The sequence below is a fragment of the Lytechinus variegatus genome, chromosome 7, assembly GCF_018143015.1.
Source record: "Lytechinus variegatus isolate NC3 chromosome 7, Lvar_3.0, whole genome shotgun sequence".
Taxonomy (NCBI): domain Eukaryota; kingdom Metazoa; phylum Echinodermata; class Echinoidea; order Temnopleuroida; family Toxopneustidae; genus Lytechinus; species Lytechinus variegatus.
In genome coordinates, this window is record NC_054746.1 from 25,746,711 (window position 1) to 25,763,040 (window position 16,330).

Consider the following 16,330-nt stretch of genomic DNA (forward strand, 5'->3'; position numbering starts at 1 on the left):
AACGTTCCAAAGGCGCTCGATCACACAAAACAAACAAACTCATCCACACACACACACACACGCATATATATTCCAATCTGAAAAGCAGACATTTTGAGCACGATTTTAAATAAAATACAAGTTGTGTATCTCAATATCGCTTGCTGATTTGCGTGTAACATTACAATCTTATTTTATTTTTTGCACATGCGAAATTATTGGGGGGGGCAAAACAATATGTTTGCCCCCCCCCCCCCGAATCGACGCCTCTGCCGCATAGCCCTGTTCCATGCTCAAGCATCAAGTGAGAATTGCCCTGCTTGGGCTGATGGAAACATAACTTTTTCTTAATCCTGATGTAAAATGTGCCTAAGATTCTCAAATATTTATTACGACACTTAAACATAGGGTGTGAGAGATTTCCAAGTGAACTGATTTATTATCTGTGATTTTGGAATTCTTTAGATTGCAGCTTTTATCACTGACGTTGTCTTTCTAGATTGTTATTAAATCACAAAGCGATGTATTTTCTACAAACTTTATCCCACCATTTTTTAGTCTCCCCACTTTATGTATGGTAATGTACAGATGAAAGATTATAGATTTAGGGGACAAAAACTTGACGCCCTTTTCTGATTAACAACCCATGATACAAGAGAGAAGATGTTTGTTTACTAAGTAATGTGGGTGTTGGAGGAAATCTGTTAAAAATTTATGCATTCTGTCTGGAGAGGCTCCTCTGACTGGCTGATGAATGAGATATCAAATATTCAAAGTTCTCCCTGATAGCTAGCTGCTAGATTAGCATAGCTTAGTACCCTCTCAGTTGGAATTTATAATTGTTCCTGCCAAGTGGTAAATGACTTTGGAAAATGATATATAGATGAGCAATGTTGTGAGCTTCAAGGGACCCATGTTTGGGTTACTTTGCAATGAAGTATGGCCTGTATTAAGGAGGATATGGTAGTTGACGTTCATTTTTTCATAATTTTATTTATGACAAGTATGGAATAGTATTTTTCATATGAAATCGTAGAATTAGGAGTTTTTTTTCAGATCAGATAATTAGGGTCTGAATTTGTATACACTGTATTGTTTGTTTATTGCAATTCTTCGTTATCTGTAATGTTAGACAATTAAACGAAAAATCACAGTGAATCGAGTATCGAAGAGAGCTAACAAACTGCAATATACTCATCATGATTTGCATTGTAAGTCAGTTGCTTGTTGTCACCCTATCCTTGATTTTTTTACAATCTAAGCATCTCTTGAGAGCAAGGAGATATAAAGATGGAAAGAGCAAAGTTCAATGGGTCAATGCTGTTGATATATAATATCATACAATTGTATCATTTCGTCGCACGGCTGGCAGGACACACACACTAAATCCCATCTATCCTATAAAATATCAACTTATTTCAGACCAAACTTGAAGAAATGAATAAAGGGATGAAATGGAACATGCATGGTAAATTTGGTCTGAAATAGTTGATATTTCATAAGTTAGATGGGATTAAGTGTGTGCGCCCTTCTGCTTGGCGAGAAATTTGCACCCTTGCGACATTTTGACCTCTGCGATTGCATTTGTTCATCAGCAGGTACTAGGTTTGAAGACAGACATTTTTCCTCATTCGTAATATACCCTTTCTTGTATTTCTCTTAATAGTTCTCTTTACTAATATATGTTTGTTCTCTTCTAAGCGCCTTGAGCATTTAACCAAAATGGAAAAGACGCTATATAAATCATATGTATTATTATAAATGGAGGTGATCTTTTTTTTTCATTTGGAAGTGCACAGGAGTGCTGGTTACCTGTTAATATGGAGGGAATGGTGCATTTTGGGTACATGTCTTGGCACTACTAACAAAATCACATTGTAAATCATGCAATTCAGTGGTATGAGTGCGCAGTCATTTTAATATGAAAATTAAATCATACTAAAAGGCAAGTCTGGATGCAAATTGCAAATGAAATCATGATGGATGTTGAACATGCTGTCTTTTTGAAAAATAATCGGAAAGATAATAAAGTCTTGCACCCCATTACTCTCACTGTACTAATAACTGTTTTTACCTGTTGACATTAGCATAAATCTACCTATACTACCTGTTTTTCTTCCTCTATGTTTAATGTAAACCAGTTCAAGTGTTTTAACATTGCATTATTATGATCCCTGACTTCCTTGGAAGTAATCTATCCTGAGATTATCCATAGGCCTACAGTCTTAGACTTGTTTACGATATTTGAAGACAGGAGTGCACAAACCGTCATTTGAGTAGGTTTCTTGTCACAAAAGCTGTAAGGGTGTGTGAAATACTCATTTATGGGTCGTTTGGGATCATGATAATTGTGTTCAGACATAGCTTAAGGGCTGTATGTTTTGAACTTTGCATTTTTTAGGAATTGAGATGGCAACTGTGTTCAGATAGTTTGAGTACTCTGTGTCATGCACTAATATGTTACTTAAATAAGCCAAAATAACATTCATAATATTCATTCATGGAAAGCTGTGAGGGAACAAACTACAACAATATAAGTTTCATGCATTTTCATTACTTACTGTTAAAATATATTTCTTTATATACCCTCTATTATCTGATTCTCGAAAATGTGCTTTTTTGCGCTTGTCAACACTTCTCAACGACCTGAATTCCATTACATCATTCTTTATGGGCAAAGTTTAGATTACATGTGTTTGTATATGTAGAAAAGGTTGATTATTTTATCTTTATTGGAAGTACTAATTCAAGATTTTAGAAGATTAACACAGAAAAATAACAGTAAAAATATGTCCTACTTGAATTGATGAAATCCAGGGCTTTAGACTTTACTGAATTTTGCCAACTTTTGGAAAGCTGTTTACCTGTTTGTGAAGTGCCTTGAATTCATTAAAAACAGCTTTAACTAACATAGTAGCTTTGGCCAAATAAGAGGCAAAGAAAGAAAGAACAGACAACAATATGGTTTAAAGCTGTGGGTTACTGTTCCTTGAGCATTAAATAACTACAAAATTTTCTGCAGATCATCAAAAAAAGATTATCTGCATTATTTGGAAATGCGTTCATAAACTCAAAATCTTATCCCGATGCCGCTATTATGCGGATAATAGCAGCATCAGAGTAATGCGGATAACTCTTGTCCTCCTCCAATTTTACGACCAAATTATGCTGCTATTAGCCGCCTAATTCATTTTAATTGGGTTTATGAAAGGGGTATAAATTTCCTCATGTAGTTTAAATCTTACTTATTGACACCATATATTTTTGTTTTTCCCAATAATGATTTTTGTGTTTAAAGATTTTTTGCTTTTTTCTTTTTATATTTGTATTTTTTGTAGGACAAAGAAGAGTTGCAGGTGAATTACCCATCCATGTATGAACTGATGCATGATCTTAAAGGAATGGCGGAGAACAATGCATCATGGTCAAGGAAAAACTACCTTCAAAGAGATACTATGGCTGCTGCAGCTGCAATATACAAAGGTAATGGAGCTATTGATTTTTTTTTCGTAAGACTCAATTTTATGACACCTAGATAGATCCTTGTGATTTGATTGGTTGTTTAATATCGTTCATTCAGCCCCTTTTTGCAATGACGTCATCAACCATGCAATTTTGGATCCATTCATCATGCAATTTTAGATCCATACGATTATGTCCATTGCACGCGCGCACCGAGACTGCAGTTGCAGGCACCAGCAGCGCGCATGTTGTAATGACGTAACAATCAACAGACCGAACTCGCACTGCATGAGCGTGTTTTGCATCAAAATTCATAAATTTCATATGAAAAAAAGAATCAATTTTTAGGTGTCATATAAACCAAATAATGAATGTTTTTTCATTCGTGCAATGGACAGAATACTTAATTCGGTGAAAGATGAAATGATCCATTCAACGTGGCGTAACAGAGTTGAATGGATCATTATTTCATCTTTCACCTCATGAAGTATTCTGTCCATTGCACTCATAAACATTCATTATTTGTATAATATCAAATACAAATGTCCAGAAAAATGCTTACAATAGTAGAACATTATGCACAGAAATAAACCCAAGCCAATTCAGCGATGGAAGTAGAATATTACTATCTTCCATAGGATTATTGAAAAAGTGTTTCTTCACTGTTTTTAACTGTTAATAGGTAATAGTGTGTCATTGAGAAAAGCATATTTGGTTGATGTCATGTTTAATACTTCTTGGTCTCTCAGGTTCACATTTTTAATGTGTTAAAAATGCTTGTTTGACAATTTGAAATGCTGTAAGTAGCAATCCGGACTATAAGTAGGAAAGTTTGAAGTTTAGATGTGCTAATGAAGAAAACTCTTCCCCATACACCGATTTGTTTGTGAAGTCGATGAGGGGAAGGCAGACAAGCCCTTTTTTCTTGCATTATTCATCCTTCCACGTCATCTTCAAACCCTCATATCCCTCAAGAGTGAAGGCAATTACAGAATCTGACCCAATTTTTTTCTAAATATGCCCCCATTGTACGTGGGATCTCTATTAACGCTCTGGATCTTTTTTTTTAACAAGAGGTTAAATGATGTTCCCACTAGCTACCAAATCACTCCTACTAGCATGAATTCCAATGCAATCCAAACATGAATATTTCATGATGAACAGTCCCCCAGCGGACCCTTTTTTTGCCTTAAGATTGCCTATCATCAATATTCATTGATGCTTTCCATGTTATTCTTGAGGAAGGCATAATGCATGGAGAACATGAACAGGTGACTTCATGCATTTCACATGCTGCTTTGAGATGGTTACAGTAACCAATGAATATAAATGACGGCTTTTGCGACTTTTAGAGGAAATCTGACACACCATGCATCCTTAGAACAGATTCAAAGCTCTTGGGTAGTTCAAAAGTACTGGTAACTTTAGTCATAATTAGTTTTCATTCCCATCACGTTTCTTCACTCTGTACTTTATGAACTTCCCTAATTGCGATTGACTTAGCTGAAGGTTAAATCCATTCATATCTAGCGTTCTAGATTTAATCATGCATTGACACATATTGAGGCATGCAATTATGTAGCAATATGCTGAAATTCACTGTAAAAACTGTGGTGTTAAAATTGACACCAGTTGGTGTTAATAGAGGACCACACCCTGAGGTGTTAAAATTACACCCTAGAGATAACACCAAAGAGTGTAAATGTAACAGCCAAAGGTGTTGTAATAACACCTATGGATGTTAAACTAACATTGTCAATTTAGCAACGGTGTAAAATAACTGGGGTGGTCCTCTATGTACACTGGTTAACACCACAGTTTTTGCTGTGTCGAATCAGGGCCCAATGAAACAAAAGTTTGCAATCAATTGCAAAATGACATTGACCAGTCAAGATCATTATTGCATATTGTTCCATATACTCACCATTAACCAATCAAAATCATTGTTTTAAAACTGCAATTATTATTTTTTATTATAGTACTCGTCTCAGTTTTTCATCATGCTTCATTATTCAACTATTCATTATACAGTATATTTGTATCCTTTATCATTCATTAGGACGGTTATATATTACTTTTATTCCTCCTTATATGGCTTATAATAATATGGGTAAATTCACTCATTCTCAAGAAAGGATACTCCTGTATTTTGAACATTTAGTAGTAGTCTTGGCAAGATGGAATACTGCTAATTATCAGCGCGAAAGTTCCATCTTAATTGAATCCGACAAGTTGTTTTATCTGACAACTTTCCTTGATTTTGATTGGGTGAGAAGCACTGTTACTATGGTAACTGTCAGATGATATAGACTTTGTTGGATAAAACATCCAACAAGTCTTATCAACAACCTACTTTCTGTTCTCTTATCTCCATTTTTATAATAATAATAATAATAACTAGAATTTAATTCGTCATGCGGACGAATTAGGTGGTCTGTCATGATTTGTCATTCAGTGTCGGCTGATGTATGAAATAAATCATATAGATATCATTGATAATCTTGATCGTAGACATCCTAAGAATAAGTTTTGACCATTGCTAAATGTGATTATTGATGTGATGATGACAATCGTCAAACATACATCTTCAATCAGATACATACAAGATAGATGATTATATATATAGATGGATGGAGTGGTGGATGGAGCGATGGATGGATCAAGTGATCGATTGAGAGATAAATGATAGGTGGTTATATTAATAAAACATAGATAGACAGACAGACATATAGATAAATAAATAGATAGATAGATAGAGACAAATAGATTGATATAGATAGATAGCCAGACAGACATACATATGGAAAGATAGATAGAGACAGGCAGATAGATTGATGGATATATAGAACGATAGATAGATATACATATCTAAACAGATAAATATGTTATATTAGACAGAGAGATAGATAGACAGATACATATACAGAGTAGGTAGATAGACAGACATATATTCATGCAGATCAATATGATCATGATGACGACGGAATATTCATTATGGATGGAATACTTGTGAAAGACGGGAGATGATAAAGCACTGTTAAAAGGGTCTCTTTCATGTATGACAATACATGTGATATGAAACAAAGTAATTATAATCTGTTTTATCTTGCGAAATTTTAAATTTTATACCATTAAATTATCACGAAGGATCATGTACGAGGTGGTAAAAAGAAAAAAAAATGAAAAAAAAATATTGTTTACCCCAGGACTCGAACCTGCGCCCCTGTGAAAGCGATTCAAATGCGTTATCCATTGAGCCACGATATTCCCCATAGAGAATACACGTAAGCAATTTTGAGAATTCCAATTTTGCAAGCGAAATACGAGCATGATCCCGGCATCTGATCAAAAATGAAGAGCACATTTTCGAAAGCTTAGAATCTCGGCTACAACATACTAAAAGTTCAGGGAAAACTGACAAGAAACAATGGAGATATGGCTCACGAAATAGAGGAATGTCGAATCTAGTTTTGAGAAAAAGTCATGTCCCATACAGATTACACGCAAAACACATGTGATATGAAAAAAGCAATTATAATCTGTTTTATCTTGCTAAATTTTAACTTTTATACCTTTTAAATATCATAAAGGATCATGTAAGAAGTGGCAAAAAGAAAAAAAAAACTGAAAAAAAAATCATCTTGTTCACCCCAGGACTCGAACCCGCGCCCTTTAGAAAGCAGTCAAAGCCACGATATTCCCCATAGAGAATACACGTAAGCAATTTTGAGAATTACAAGTCCAATTTTGCAAGTGAAATACGGGCATGATCCCGGCATCTGATCAAAAAATGAAGGGCACACCTGCGAAAGCTTAGAATCTCAGCTACAACATACTAAAAGCCTGAAGAAAACTGACAGGAAAAAATGGAGATATGGCTCACGAAATAGAGGAATGTCGAATCTAGTTTTGAGAAAAAGTCATGTCCCATAGAGATTACACGCAAAACACATGTGATATGAAAAAAGCAATTATAATCTGTTTTATCTTGCTAAATTTTAACTTTTATACCTTTTAAATATCATAAAGGATCATGTAAGATGTTGCAAAAAGAAAAAAAACTGAAAAAAAAATCATCTTGTTCACCCCAGGACTCGAACCCGCGCCCTTTAGAAAGCAGTCAAAGCCACGATATTCCCCATAGAGAATACACGTAAGCAATTTTGAGAATTACAAGTCCAATTTTGCAAGTGAAATACGGGCATGATCCCGGCATCTGATCAAAAAATGAAGGGCACACTTGCGAAAGCTTAGAATCTCAGCTACAACATACTAAAAGCTTAAAGAAAACTGACAGGAAAAAATGGAGATATGGCTCACGAAATAGAGGAATGTCGAATCTAGTTTTGAGAAAAAGTCATGTCCCATAGAGATTACACGCAAAATGAGGAAAAATGACATGCCTCTTTTCATCGCTGTTTTACGCAATGATGCGTTTCTCAAAACGAAAATTCATGATTACTAAGGAGAAAGAGTACATTCTAAACTACAACATATCGAAATCTGGGCGAAAAATGATCTATATTTGAGAAGTTACAACCAAATTTGCATAAATTTGATGACGTCATTTTTGAAAAAATGAAATTTTTAGTTTAGGCGCCATTTTGATGACGTCACGATATAATTTAGGGACAATGGTGACATGAAATCAAATCTACAACTCATACTCTATCGATATATGAAAAAAAAAATGGGGGTCAACGGACTATTTAAAGAGCTACAGTGAATTTTTAATAGGCATGTTTTTGCCCATATATGGCCTATAGTGAGAGCTCGCGCGCACACGTGCTGCAAACTTTAACGGGTGTTAATTTCGTTTTTAATGGTCGTAGAAGGTTGATCAAGGTACCAAATTGTTCAGAATTTTATTATCAATGCAATGATGTAAAAAAAACGGTGTTTCTGCGTTGCGTTAAGGTGTTACGCGCGGAAACGCGCACGCATGCGTGCGCGCGCGCAAATTTTTGAAATGCTTAGAATGACCTGAAACGTACTCTCGTTTGGTCAAAAAGTGATTTTGAGCATTTTTAAATTTTGACGCGCGCGTACGCGCGCGTCGTGACCTCCAGGTGACTTTTGATGACATGACCTGATGACCCTTGACCTGAAGTTGATGTGATGTAAATTTGATTGATTTTTGATAATTGATAATGGAGATGTGATTGATAATGTGATTTTACAAAATGGCGCCTAGATGACGTCATCATGACCTGTTGACCTTGAAAAGCTTATTCTGACGTGTCCATGACAGATCCTATAGATGACATGAAATTCAATGAAATTGACCAAGTCCATTTTGAGATAACTTGGCGACAAGAAAATCCGTAAAAATAAATAAAGAAATAAAAAGAAAATTCTGACGAAATTAAGAGGTGATCTGTCATAAATGACAGACCACCTAATAATATGCAACATTTATGTAGCGCTTAATACGAATGTTTCTAAGCGCTGCATACTATATATATATATATTTTTATTTTATCTACTCAATGTTTTTTTTTATTACCTGCATCTCCTTCAACTCAACTTTCAGATCTAGACATTTACATTGCTTATCTCTATGATTAGCTGGGCTTTGGCAAGCTTTCTGATTGTCTAGTATAAGAGAGTTAAAGAAGAATATGCCTTAGAAATGAAAATTTTAAAATGTATACATTTTGTCTTTGATTCCGCAGACATGTATGGGAATGAAGATGGTACAATCCCAGCCACTTTTCAAGTTCTCTTTATGATTGGTTGGAAGCCTGACCAATCACAGGTAAGATTGTCATGTTGTTTTTGTCTCACCTGCATAGCAGAGTGAGACTCTAGGCGCCGCTTTTCCGACGTCGGCGGCGGCGTCAACATCAAATCTTAACCTGAGGTTAAGTTTTTGAAATGACATCATAACTTAGAAAGTATATGGACCTAGTTCATGAAACTTGGCCATAAGGTTAATCAAGTATTACTGAACATCCTATTAGAGTTTCATGTCACATGACCAAGGTCAAAGGTCATTTAGGGTCAATGAACTTAGACCATGTTGGAGGAATCAACATCAAAATCTTAACCTGAGGTTAAGTTTTTGAAATGACGTCATAACTTAGAAAGTATATGGACCTAGTTCATGAAACTTGGACATAAGGTTAATCAAGTATCACTGAACATCCTGCATGAGTTTTATGTCACATGACCAAGGTCAAAGGTCATTTAGGGTCAATGAACTTTGGCCGAATGGGGGTATCTGTTGAATTCCCATCATAACTTTGAAAGTTTATGGATCTGATTCATGAAACTTGGACATAACAGTAATCAAGCATCACTGAACATTTTGTGCAAGTTTCAGGTCTCATGATTAAGGTCAAAGGTCAATGAACTTTGGCCGAATTGGGTGTATCTGTTGAATTACCATCATAACTTTGAAAGTTTCTGGATCTGATTCATGAAACTTGTACATAAGAGTAATCAAGTATCACTGAACATCCTGTGTGAGTTTCAGGTCACATGATCAAGGTCAAAGGTCATGTAAGTTCAATGAACTTTGGCCATGTTCAGAGATGCCAAGTTGAAAGACCAGCCATGTGTGAGATTTTCTGTGAATCTGAGTGAGATCACAGACATTGTGTACAATGTATATGGGGATGGGCTGTGATAGTTGCGTGAGACAGAGATTTGAGGGGATGAACAAGAGTCCAAAATGCTTGAGTCTCACGCACAATGCGTGAGACTTGGTAGCTCTGCATGTTGGGGTTTTTTGTTGAATAACCATCATATCTCTGTATTAAAGTTTATTGGTCTAGTTCATAAAAAGTGGACATAATAGTAACCATGTATCACTGAACATCTTGTGCGAGTTAGAGTAATTTTCAAAGTCAGCACTGTTGCTATATTGAACTGCGTGATGCAGGTGAGACGGCCAGAGGCATTCCACTTGTTTTTTAAAGTCACCAAATTCTCGAAAATCTGTTGCAGATTGATCAAACTGTTTGTTTCATATTATTTCAAATTGACATGTACTAGTTTGTTTCATCTTATTCTTGTGATGCTCTATTGGTTTTAAATTCATAGGGAAATTAGATTTTCAGGGTTTTATATACCCCCACCAAACAAAGTTTGAAGGGGGTGTATAGGAATCAGCATGCGGGCGGTCGGTCGATCCGTTCGTTGCAAATCTTGCGCGTCAAACTACATGTACTTCCTCGGTTTTTAACCGATTCTCATGAAACTTGGAGCACATATTAGTGTTGGGGTGAGGATGTGCAAGGCACACTTTTTTGCATGTGTCAGAAATTGTATTGCCAGGGTAACAACGTATTATAGGCCCCAAATTAGGTAAAAATCTATCAGTTCGAACTACTTGATTAGTTTCAACCAATTCTCATGAAAGTTGGCTCACACATTGGTCTTGAGGTAAAGATATACAGGGCATATTTTTGAATGTGTAGGAAATCGTTCAAACTACTTCATCAGTATTTAACCAATTCTCATGGATATTTGGCTCATACATGTACAGGGGCGGATACAGCCTTCGCCAATAGGGGGGGCCCGGAATTTTTTTTTCAGCCATATTTTCCCCGATCGGCCACTGGAATATGATATTTGCCGGGATTTTTGGTTTCTTTAAAGGGGTAGTCCTATTAGTCACTTCTTAGCTTTATTCTTATGAATAAATATATAATACCATAATCATTATTTATATAATGCGAGTGCGAGCTATTTTTTTGGGGGGGGAATCTTCTGTACTTTTTTCTAAAAGTTTTGAACATTCTGGGCAATCCTGAAAAAAGATGTGTATGCAAGTGAATAATTATTATGAACGTGTAGCGCGAGCAGAAATGAACTGATGGAAAAGGTACTGTTAAGCACTTGCTTGCAGTTAGCCATGAAGACGTTACATATTTTCAAAAAATCGAATAATGCGAGCGCGAAGCGCGAGCTGAAATTTTTTGACATTTTTACCTAAGAAATGGAAATTCTAAGCACTTTTTGTAACTTAACAGAATAGGTATATAACTAAAAGAAAAAAATTCGTGATTTAGACCTACTGAACAAGACACTATTCAATTTTTGTAAATCATGAAAAGGATGAGGAAGTGGGGATCTTCCTTACATTAATAATGCGAGCGCAGAGCGCGAGCGGAAAATTTTTATATACGTTTTGAGCTGATCGAAAACGTATTTGTTATGGACTGCTTGAACTTAGCCATGAAGACGTTACATATGTCAACATTCAAATATTGCGAGCGCGAAGCGCGAGCTGAAAATTTTTGACATTTCTATCTGAATAATGGAAATTTTAAGCACTTTTTGTAATCATGGAAAGGATAAGACAAAAACTGAACATTATTGATGCGAGCGCGAGCGGAAAAAAGTCTGGACACTCTATTCATGTTTTGTAAATCATTAAAAGGTTAAGCTATTGGAAATTTTCATACATTGATAATGCGAGCACAAAGCGCGAGCAGACAATTTTTTTATATTGTTATCTGAAACTGGATAATTATTTAAATGGAGAACAAGCTGCGTATCTGAATAAACGTGTGTTTGAGATATCGACCTAGAATTTGGGTATTCTAAATACCTTTTTTACCATGAAAATCAATAAAGCAAGCGCAAAGCGCGAGCTAAAAATATATGATATTCAGATCTGAAAAGGGGTCGACTTTAAGCTCTGTATTGCAAGCACTTTGTGGAAAAATTGTGAGGTGAAGAAGGATCACAGTTAAAACAGAGCTGATATTTTCAATTATTGTTACTTTGAGTTTTGACATAGGACCGGGATATTCTATAAGGACATGTCATCATAAGAAAATGATGACTATCTTCCTATTTCTCTTCCTAAGCATGAGAGCGCAAAATCTATTAATATTATGGCCTGAAAATTGACATTTAAAGCAATTTTGGAATTATGCATAAGATGCATGAGTTTAAAATCTATCAATGTGAGCGCAAATCGCGAGCAGAAATTTATGATAAATTGTCATCAAATGGTGATTTTAAGTAGTTTGTTTTAGAATTAATATTGAGATATACATAACTCACTAATCAAAATGCAAGCGTGCAGCGCTACCTGATACGTTTTGACAATCTGACCTAAATAGGGATATTTTGAGAACTTCATGGAATACAGGAAACTAATAGGTACCTGACAAATCAAATTTTGCGAGCGCGCAGCGCAAGCAGAAATTTTTAATATTCAGACCATAAAACATAAATTTTTACACTTTAAAAAAATCAATTTGTAAATAAAACAAAATAATGAAAGTTCAATTTCCCAGCTGAAATATGTTTTGTATATTGACTTCAGAATTTGATATTTTAAGGTCCATATTGAGCAAGATATCACCTAAAAGGCAATGCGAGCGCAAAGCGCGAGCGAAAATTTTATATGCCGACATGAAAGATTAAAAAAAAAATAATTTCCAAGTCTTCCCCTTATCTTATTTTATTCACTCATCTTCCTCCTCTTGTGCTTGCCTTCCTTCTTTTCTCCTCTCTTTTCCCTTTTTCTTTTTTCCTTTTTTCCTTTTCCCCTTTTTTTCTTTTTTTTGCTCCGCCAATAGGGGGGGCCCGGGCCCCTCAGGCCCCCCCCTGGATCCGCCTATGCATGTAGGTCTTGGGGTAAAGATGGGCAAGACATATTTTTTCCATGTGTTGGAAACTGTTGCCATGGTAACAGCATTGACCGGGGTATTAATCACCTTCAGTGATAGTTCTAGTTTTTCTTTCTCTTGAATGCTCCATGTTCTGCATGAGAAAGAGATTGCACCAGATGAAAAGATTTGGTCATATTTGTGTGAACCTTTAGAGGAAATAACTCTAGATTTAGGATGATATAAATTGGATATTGTATGGAATTGTCAATGATAAATTATCTACATAGAAATGCATTTGATCAAAAGACATTTGATACGAATTGAATTTCATGATATTCGCGGCTTTATGAAAGAATCAACCGGAAGAAAGGGGTTCTCATAAGATTTAAAGACCCTTGTTTTTGTTTGACTCACATATCACAAATATTTTCGGGATTATAAAGGGAACACTACCACAGCAGTATAGCATCCTTTGGCAAGTCATCAATTAGTCTATAAGCTTTAACTTCCTCCACCAGGTTTTGAAATGGCACTTAAGGGCCGTCTGCACCATCCCGAGTTTTCAAATTAGCGCGCTATTTCACAAATTATCGCGCTAATTCGTAGGTGGAGACGCACTCGGGATTATTTATACACGGCAATGCATCGATGCCTCGCTCGAGCAGGAATTGCTCTTCTTGCGATGGTGGAGACGGGTTTCTTTAATCTCATAATTAATCGCGAAAAGGGCTGATCGGGCTAAAATCTTGAGATTGGGCAAACTCGGGATGGTGCAGCACCGCCTTTATATACATGTAGGGCTCTGTAATTTAAGAAGTTTATTGCTGGAATACTTTATGGAGTGGAGATTGTGTATACATAGTTTTTGGACGAGGTAGAATAATGATAAAGTGCTTCAGAGGGATCTCTAACCAGCACAGTATGAAAGCATGATATATTATTCTCAAAGATCTGTGACTACCACATTCATTTTTCATTTTCCATCATGTTCCTATCTTTGTTTTCCTTCCCCTCTCTTTATTTTCATTATCATCAGAAATGAGTGAAAGTGTGTCGGGTCCAATCGTGTATTGTATTGCATGAACAAGATCCACTAAATGAAAACATGAACATTTACATTCAGTTTGCAACGTTTTTGAACTGGATTTTAAAGTTTTTCTTGGGACTCTGGAGAAATTGATATTCCATTACCATCATCAAATAGCACCTTGATTGTCGAGCTTGAATTGCAAATTACCTGCTAAAGTGTCTTACATTAAATCTGAAGCATTGTTTAGTTTTAAATAAAGATACTTCAATGAGCACTTTCTCCAGGGCTTGTACAAGTGTTATTTAGGCTGAGTGAGTTACTGTGTCATTAAAGGAGGGGGAAATGTGGGAACTGTTTGGTAACTTGCTGTCAGCTTGTTCAAAAGACAACTTCTTCCGGTTTATTCCCGAGTCATTGTACTCATTGGGTCAACAGTTTCAGAATGGAAAAATCTGAAGGCCATTATCAACTTGTTCCAGTAGAACTAATTTTCCGTGATTCTCTCCAGGGCTTTAGAGGCTCATCCTAGGCTATATTGACTGTCATCAAAAAGAAATCAATCTTTGGCTTGCAAAAGGAAAGAAAAGAGAGTTAAATTTTTTCTCTTCAGTTGGTTGAATGCCTTAAAGGTGGAACAAAATCAGAAAATGATAAAGCTTCCCAGTACACCAATACTTGATCAAAACAAGTGGTACAGATTATGTTGAGTAGAGGTCAGAATTTCAATACCAAAATACATTATTCCCTCCAATGTCCTTGCTCCATTTACACCCTTCTGCCTGAGAAGGTGCGTAATGATTACTGCACTTTGTGAGAACAGTGAGACCCTCCCTGTGCCTGATCGTAACGGCCCTCACCTGAGCATTAAGGTGAGGTCCAGATGTTCATTGCAATCAAGGCCAAGACTCTCAGCTTTCTCCCCTGATTATACCTTATTCATTAAATTGCTTTATAATGGTGCTCTTTAGACCAAAGATGATCCAATATTTATCATGCGTGCCCTTGCCCTACCTGATTAATTTTGTATGAGACAGGTGCGAAGTAGGTTCTTTGTATGCTCGGGTCTTAGGGCTTGTAAAATGAAAATCTATTTTCTTCTGGGATCAAACATGAGATTACAGATAATGAGATCAAAGACGTGCTTGTGGAAAGTACTGAAAGACATTTCCTTCTGTAATTTTACTTTTTTATGATAGAAAAAAAATCTTCATGTATATGGTCTCAGACTTTTCAGAACAAGTTTTATTCCTTTTTTTCTCAAATGATTAGGTAGTTCTCTTCAGAATTAGTCTGGTGAATTTATTTCTTGGTTACTTTTGAGTGAAGAAAGACATTTTTAATGACCAAACATGTCTGTGAATACCAGTATTTGTTCTTAGAGTGGCAATACTACAAATATATTGTTGCTAGTTTTTCATTTTGTTATTACGGTGTACTAGCATGATTGGTTTAATTCATCAAGTTTACTCTAATGGAGAGGATCTAAGGTCAGCGTGTTAATTAGGAAATAACTCAAATAGTTATTACATCCTTTCATAGTTACTCACTCAGAGCACAATCTCTTTATTTTTTAGAGTTTAATAAAAGTGCTGTAGTGTTGGTCCAAGGGACTAATTAGTGCACTTAAGGTTTTTTTCCTCTTGGGGGTGAAAGCTTTGATGTGTGTTGTATGGTCTTATGTAGAAATCCAATATTTAATCTTTACATTTCGCTCACTTTGAAGCCCATCTGAAACTGGGGGAAAATGTGAATTTTATTTTGTTTAATTCTAATCATACAGAAGCGTGACTATAACATCTATTTTCTTCAATTGATGCTTTGTGAAAAATATGATTTTGACTGGTAAACTGATATTGCATCCTCTCTCAATAATGATAATAATTATCTGAAGTCAAACACCAAAATCCTATCAATAGTATAAAAAAGATATAGTTAAACATTATATCTTCTAATTATTGTCCCATTCAATGCCTTAGAAATGGTTTCATACCAGAATATTGCATCATTCACACAATGCATTTTTTATGGCGTACTGTTTGATTTTATCTGAAAATGCATTCAAACTTGAAAACCCCTTTCGTTTTAACAAAAATTTGATTATTCGGCCTAAAGGATGTTCAATATTATTGATTATAATTTTTGTTGAGCAGAGGACAACATCATCATTGGATCATTGTCAAAAGTTGTCACAGGATTGTCACTGTTGCTATATCATTATTCCTCTCATCACCCGCAATTTGTCCTACCTCATTAGTGTAGACTCGATGACCTTGCCTAGTATTGC

The 16,330-nt window shown here is 35.6% G+C and overlaps 1 protein-coding gene across 2 annotated transcripts in view; it reads left to right on the top strand.

Moving 5' to 3' along the window:
* The window catches only part of LOC121418847 (arginine-hydroxylase NDUFAF5, mitochondrial-like), a 90,954-nt gene that overhangs the window by 53,122 nt on the left and 21,502 nt on the right, over window positions 1–16,330 (top strand). For both annotated transcript variants that reach the window (XM_041613030.1, XM_041613029.1), the window contains exons 10-11: window positions 3,318–3,462; window positions 9,117–9,199. In XM_041613030.1, coding sequence (XP_041468964.1) covers window positions 3,318–3,462; window positions 9,117–9,199 — 228 coding nt within the window. The remainder of the gene's footprint in view (window positions 1–3,317; window positions 3,463–9,116; window positions 9,200–16,330) is intronic.